This window comes from Montipora capricornis, chromosome 6 (assembly GCF_036669925.1).
Source record: "Montipora capricornis isolate CH-2021 chromosome 6, ASM3666992v2, whole genome shotgun sequence".
Lineage (NCBI taxonomy): Eukaryota > Metazoa > Cnidaria > Anthozoa > Scleractinia > Acroporidae > Montipora > Montipora capricornis.
The window spans coordinates 56,767,239-56,774,738 of record NC_090888.1 but is presented as its reverse complement, the minus strand read 5'-3'; the positions used below and the strand labels follow the sequence as shown (position 1 = coordinate 56,774,738).

General features: G+C 37.6%; 1 protein-coding gene across 1 annotated transcript in view; it reads left to right on the top strand.

Moving 5' to 3' along the window:
* The window catches only part of LOC138052580 (intersectin-1-like), an 82,688-nt gene that overhangs the window by 37,369 nt on the left and 37,819 nt on the right, over positions 1-7,500 (top strand). The window contains exons 16-17 of the mRNA XM_068899116.1: positions 5,548-5,771; positions 7,262-7,362. Coding sequence (XP_068755217.1) covers positions 5,548-5,771; positions 7,262-7,362 — 325 coding nt within the window. The remainder of the gene's footprint in view (positions 1-5,547; positions 5,772-7,261; positions 7,363-7,500) is intronic.

Genomic DNA, 7,500 nt, shown 5'->3' with positions numbered 1-7,500 from the left:
AGAGTAAAATACTAAGTATGGCCGGTTTAGGCGTCAATGGGTTACACTAAAATTTGCAAGCAAACAAAAGAATACTAAAATGGTGGCAATTTTGGAATAATGTGTATGTCATGACGACTCTTCGGCTTTAATACTTACTTACTTACTTACTTACTTACTTACTTACTTACTTACTTACTTACACCTAGTACCCCTCCTGGGGCATAGGCCACCTGCAAGAGTTCTCCAGCTATCTCTGTCCTGGGCTCCCAGCTCCCTGAAAATGACTTACAAACTCACTTTTGCACTCTTTCATGCGGCCAAGAAGAGAAAAATCTCTGCAAAAACCTGACTATGCAATCCTTCTGTTCTTCTGTTGCCAGCAATGATGCAATGCCATGTTTAGATTAAGTGGCATCCAGTCCTTGTGCATCATGACACTTAATGCATGTAGTTCTTGTGTGATTAACGCACAAAACTTAAACTGTTTCAAATGTGAATAAAGTGCTGAGGAAAATTTTCAAAACACATGACTGTTTTGTATAATTTTTAAGGGCTTGATGACTGTCAAAATGAGCTCCAAAATCGGCATCAGTTTGTGACGCTGATGAATAATAAAGCAGCTGCTATTTCCAAAACAATGGAATTACCTGGTGATAATAACCTCCTCTAGGAGAGAAAATTTTTGACTTTGCAGAAACAATGGCCAACAACCTCAAGAGTTGGGCTATTGTGATCTTTGTGTTGAATTCGCACATTTCTTGTCAATCTTTAAAATACACAAAAAAAAAAACCCCGGTGTCTTGCCATCAATTTGACACAGATGTACATGTATCCTTTGTTTCACTTCTTTCATGCGAGGTAACTTGATCACGGCGCCCACTGAATTCAATGTCACTTTCGATTTTGCGATTTACTTGTGCAGCCAAAAGTACAATAGAAAATTTGAACATGGCAAAAATCTCCCAAAGGTTTCACTGATGGTAACTTTAATGTTCTCAGTTCCAAATTTAAGTTGTTTTCATATCGCAAATTTTGTTGCTGATGGCAAAATATTTTATTCTCGATTGGCACTCCCTGAAAACTTATTCTTCTTTTCTTCCTAAAAACTGTGTATTAATATTTGTTTTGCATTAAGCAGACTAACAAAATCTGTACCTTGCCTAGTTTGCATTTTTGAGCTTTAAAATAGAATTTTGGGTCCTATGTTTTTGACGGCAAGTCCTATATTTTAAGGTCACCCATCCAAATACTAACCCAGTCCGACAAGGCTTAACTTCATTGAACTTTTGTCTTACAAAGCTGTCAGAGGCTCAGAGTGCACGCTCAAACTTGTGGTGAAAAAGAAGTTGTAAGTGACCAACATGTCAGACTCGAAGCCAATGTTTCTTGATTCTCTTTTATTTTCTTCAATCTTTCTGAGATTTAGTGTTTTACTAGTAACCACATACCGGTATCTTCTCAGGGGGCTATTTACTTGAGACATCTACCATGGCACTATAATGATATACGGTACCAAAACAATATTGTGCTATATAACAACGTGTACTATTAGTGCTACATATTACGCAAAGATAACTTGAATCCCCTGGAAGACAAAACGCAGCTCAGTTGACATGATACAGCACTGTGTTACTGCACTACCACACGTACATGTACGCATTGCATGCCAATTTTTCAGTGCTCGAATTTAGCGGTTGTCCGGTCGTCCCAGACCACCAGAAAGTTTCCCGGGGAACGAGTTTTTGATAAAATGAAAAGGTTGTTTGCCCAAAGAAAAGACAATGGACAACCCAGCTAAAAATCGAAAATGAATTACCTAAGCTTGTCGGTTTTCTATTGTCAATGTCTTATATTAGTGTTGAAGTTAACAATAATGAATTTGCCGCAGTTGAGCATTTTCCCATGTTTTGAATATCTGTGGCTTTTACAAAAAAATTGCCAGATAGAAAAAGTCAATGTCACAAAAATGTATCCTATGATGGATTTTGAAAATGCGACGAAAAAAACCCCCAGACTTCCACAAAAGACACAAGCATACACTTACAACTATGGGATACTCAAGCTCCAACGCCATGTGATTGCATCTCAACACGCGTGCATTTAATCGTAGGGGGTTTCCTAATGGGTAACCAAACATTTATCAGGGCAACCAAATTTACGGGTTTAGTCGCCCAGCTTTTGAAACAGGGGCAACCTGGATTTTTTTAAAATTTCAAGCACTGGTTTTTGTAATTTACAGGGCTCGAAATTTACGAAAAAATCCAGTCATTATTTTGCAACAAGATACAAAAATTTTAGTCGCAATTTCGCAAAATTGTCACGCTGCATTGTGTTGTCAGCGGTTTAGCAAAACAAAATATGACCCTGGAATACTTGTTTGTAGAGCACTAAAAATGGGGAATGATCAAAGGAATGGAGTTGTGTACGTACATGTAACATTGCAGCTAAATTATGCTACAATTACTCTATCTTCAGATTGAAAGAAAATACACAGCAAGAAACAAAAAAATTTTGTTATTTCTTTATTTATTTTAGCAAAGGTAGCAGCAAAGTGACAACTGCTAACCCTTTTGTTTTTCAAAAGAGCGAAGGTGAAAACAAGTTGCAAATTTGCGACTTCTCCAGATATTTTAGTCGCAATTTCAAGCACTGAATTAGCAGTAGTTTGTCACAAGCTAAACCTTTGTACTCATGGACATGGCTCTGTGTTTTATTGTTGAAAATTATTAATTTTTATCCTTTACTAAAAGATTGATCCAGATGGCAGAACACCTCCACCAGGCTGGCTTTTTGGTGAAGTCAATGGCAAGAAGGGCCTTTTTCCAGAAAACTATGTGGAAAAGATTACAGAAGATGAGGCCATAGGTGCTAAGCAAGAAAGCATCACTTTTCCAGTTTCAGAAAGCTCCTCAAGCGTCAAGTCTCTTGCAGCTGCTTTAAGCATGCAGTTTACTTCTGGAGGCTTGCTGGGAGGGTCATCTGTGTCCAGCCAGAATTCTTCGGTAACAAGTACAACTGTTTCCACCGCAGATGTGAGTATTTGAAAGCATGTTGTAAATTATTTAGAGGCCACATCTTGGCGGCTTTAGCTGTTCAGTGTGGACTTGAAGCAGTGAAATCACTCCAGTTGTAACGGCTAAAAGGAACATACAGTTGCACGGTTGGTGTAATTTGTGTCCAAATGGCACCAGAAAATGTTAGCTTTTATTACCCTTAAAGGACTTTAGCCTTTGCACATGTCATGCTCATTATTTTTTTCAAGGGCAAAGGACACAGTAAGCATGCATACTCTTATGAGGAAACAATTAGGTATTCTACTTGTCAAGTGGAATATTTTTCATGCTCCATCAACAAGCATGTATTCTAAAAGTGCAAGTACTGTTAGTGCTGTACATGATGTGTTTACAGTAGCCTATTGATTGAATTGTTCATGCACTTGTCTGAGTTTAAAACATGTTGGTGTTTGGGCTTGAAGGCTTCAGTTATGGCTTAGCTAGCTTTTTCATGTGGCAGGATTAATATGTGTGAGAGCATGTAACAGCAACAAAGTACTCTTGGCATTATTATTTTGCACAATCCTGCACAGGCCATAAAATCCTGTCAGCTACAAAGTACCTTATAACAAAATGACATGTGTCTTCAGCTTTTACTTTACAAGGACATGGATACTGTAGATGTACATGTATACAGTTCAATCTTAGCCTTATGATTAAACTGTCCATGCACCACTCTGAGCTTTAGAATGTTGATGCTGGCATTTATGAAGGCTGCTGTCTGACACCAACAGCTATTAGTGTGCCTAGTCAGCAGGATTAATGTGCTTCAGAGAAAGCAGAAGGAAGAAAATCGCTCCAAGCTCCTACTTATTGCACAACTCGCGCATGCCAATAATTCTGCCAGCTACACTGTATGCATAACCCTAACAACAAAAAGGATCTGTTTTATCTGGTGATGGAAAAGAAAGAAAATAGTTTGATTTGTTTCATAGTTATATACATGTAAGGGGACTTGTTGTACTGAAGCTGTTTAATATTATTGTTTCAACTGAATTCCTTTGCATTAAGGAGAAAAAAATGCTAAGGTTATTCATGAGCAGCACTTATGATAAAACAATAGAGTTCGTGTTTGCGGGCATAAGTATGTTTTGGGCCTGACTCAGACTCATCTTAGCCCGAGCCATTTGGCGAGGGTTAGAATGAGCTCTGAGAAGGGCCCAAATCATATTTATGCCCAAGAACATAAACTGTATTACTATTATTATCACTTTGGAGGGCATTGAGAAAAAATACTTTAAGAAAAAGACAACAAACAGTCTGAACAATCACGTGAGTGTTTACAAGTTGAATGGCTTTTATCTTCTCTCAATGAAAATACACCATCAAGTGGAGGTGGCTAGAAATTACAAAATCTTGCCATTTTAGTTTTCAGAAATTGTAAGAGATGAAAGGAAAGTTCCATAAAGCTTATTTGTAAGTGTTGAAATTAATATTGTACAATTGCACAATTTCCTATTTTTCAGTGGTTTATTTCAGCGGGCTAAAATACATTTCTCCATTTTAGTCTGCAAAATGCCACACAAAACTCCTCCTACCTTAAAACTCTATTAAACCTAGGTAATAATCTTGACTATGATACTATGTTATCCTTGAGTGATATGCAGTCTCTTGAACATAGACGCTATTACAGTTCTCTTGTTTTATTATACAAATGCATGAACTCTAACGGTCCACAATTATATCAAGAACTTTTTTCAGATTCGTTATACTAAATATAATTTAAGAGGTAGGGGCATTAATCTGGAACAATCTGGCTACAATAACAAGTTCTTTCAGAACTCGTTTACCTATATAGTTAGTCGCCTATGGAATAAACTGCCTGCACATATTAAAACATCAAGTAAGCTTAGTGACTTCACTCGTAACCTGAAGGCTTTTGACTTCAGCAAATTAGGGCCCAACTGTCATTGTAATTCTTGTATATAGTTTCATTTCTATTAAATTTTGTTTTCTAATTGTACATGTAATTCTTACCATGACCTAGTATCTTAAGTAATGTTTTATATTTCAATTTGATTCTATTTCCACATTAATTTTATTGTTCTGTTCTTGATATATTTTTAATATATTTCATATAGTTTTACTCATAAATAGTTTTATAGTCTTACGTTTTAAGCATTAGCTCCTGGCTCGGGCAACTGGGCAACCATGCCTCGCGTATGACAATAAATTTGATTGAACTTGATTGAAAGAATACCTGACAAAGTGATAATAATAATATGGCATAACTATAACATTTTTGTTTGCACTTGTGAAGTTTAATCAAGTAAATACAATAAAAGCTGTGTGGATTAATTATTGATTTTAACAAGTTGCATTTTAATCCTTTTGATGTGTATTTTCATTGAGGGAAATAAAAGCCATTCAACTTGTAAACACTCATGTAAGTGTTCAGAATGTTTTTTTTTTAAGTATCGATTTTCTCAATGCCCTCCAAAAAGTAAAAGTGACCAGAAATACAGAATACCTGGTCGGCGGAATTACATGTAAATGTTTCTTTTCTTCCCAGCCTCCGAAGTCAACCGCCAGCCAACAATCAACTGAAGGCTTCAGAGTGATGGCACTGTACCCTTACAGAGCAAAGAAGGATGACCACCTCACATTCAACAAGAATGATGTAATCATTGTCAGGGAACAGCAGGACATGTGGTGGTCTGGTGAACTGAACGGCAGTGTTGGATGGTTTCCGAAGTCATACGTCAAACTTCTGGGTGCAAATGTTAAAGCTTCAGAGTAAGTGGACTAATTGTAATAATAATTAATATTTTATTACAACAACTAGCCTCATTTCAGAGCCATTCTTTTGAATTTTACTTGGTTTAAGAGGCCAGTTTGGATAATTATGACTAAGGTCCCCATTTAAGAATAGCTTCAATAATTAAGGTCTCGCCATAAATTCAATAACAGGAAATTTCAAAAAATCGTTTTTTTGCAAAAATATAAACATTATGACTTAAGGTATCGCTTTGTTAAAGATTTCAGTTTATCCAGTTTTCGAATAGCACCATCTCAGGAATGCAGTAGCTTGCGAGCAGGCTCTCTGAGGGACTGGGGATAGGGATAGACTCCCACCACAGAGGGGCTCTAGAGAGCCTGTTTGCAGGCTATAGGAATGCAGCCCTTACAAAGATACCAATTTCTGCAATACAAAATTAAGTTGTTGAGTTTTGTGACCAGTGCACTTCACCTTAATGGCACATGTGTGGCCGGATGTTTGTTTAGTCACAAGTTGCCCCCAAAGGACTCGATTCTTGATTCACATGGTGAAAAAAAAATTGTAGTAAGCTGGCCATTGTTAATAATCAAGCGATTGAATACATTCAAATTTCACGTTCAGCACGTTAATTTTAACACTAACGCCGAAAAAGTTGCATAATTTGCAAAACAGACAAGTTACGTGCAAAACAAGAACCGAGACGATGACACGTGCGCGCCCGGAATTAATATCAACAGGGTCGCACAAAACAAAAATTTAACATACTTCGTCGTTGAATTCTGTGTCATTTCGCTCTCGATACGCGAACTAATGCTTGAAATTCGCTTGGAAAGCATGCTACAAACTGAACTTCGACTGAAATGTTTTATTATCACAGGCGGCAGATAGAAAGTGTCGCCTACTGTCTCGCCTAAAAAACAGCTCAGATCATGCATGTCACGCAACACGTGGCAATCTCAAGCTGGTCATAATGGTTGACAAAATGAAATCATTCGACTACAAAAACCCGAAAATAACGGCTTACCTTGAAATTTAAGGAACTCGAACATTTCTCCGTTGTGAGAAATGGGAATGTTCAATTTCCTTGTAAAATACGCCGTTCGTATGTTTTTCCAGGCGTTCGTAATTTGCATAAATATTCTGTTTTGTTTCTGCGTCCAATTGGCGGTTTCGACAAAACACTAACCCCCGGTCAACTGACCCCCTAATGACCCCCTTACTGACCCCCCTACTGACCCCCTATAAAATCAATGGCAAAATGAAAATTACAAAAGCCCAGAACTATCAATGGGACCCGGTTCAAGTTCATCAATAAATTTAGCTTACCTGAAACTTTTAAGATGGCGGACCTTTTAAGATGGCGGACCCTTTGTTCCATATTCTATGCGTCCAAAAGGGAAAACGAGTGCGTCCCAGGACGCAATAACTCACTCTGGATACATCTCTGTTAAAGCATGATAATTAGTTGATCATTTTTTTGTTTTTTCTTTGTGTCACAAAATGGTAGCACCAGCGAAACAGTGGCTAATGAAACATCAACTAAGATTCAAACAGAGACGCCTCTTTCTGCTCCTGAAACAAAACCCATCGTGCCGGCAACTCTGTTTGGTAGGTGACATGGTACAGTATTCTTTCTAAACATGGTTTTCATTAACGGCCTGGAATGCAATGAACACAATTAAGACTGCAATGGCCTTGCTCTCACAAGTATCCTATAAGTAAGTGCAGAAACACATGACGTTGAAG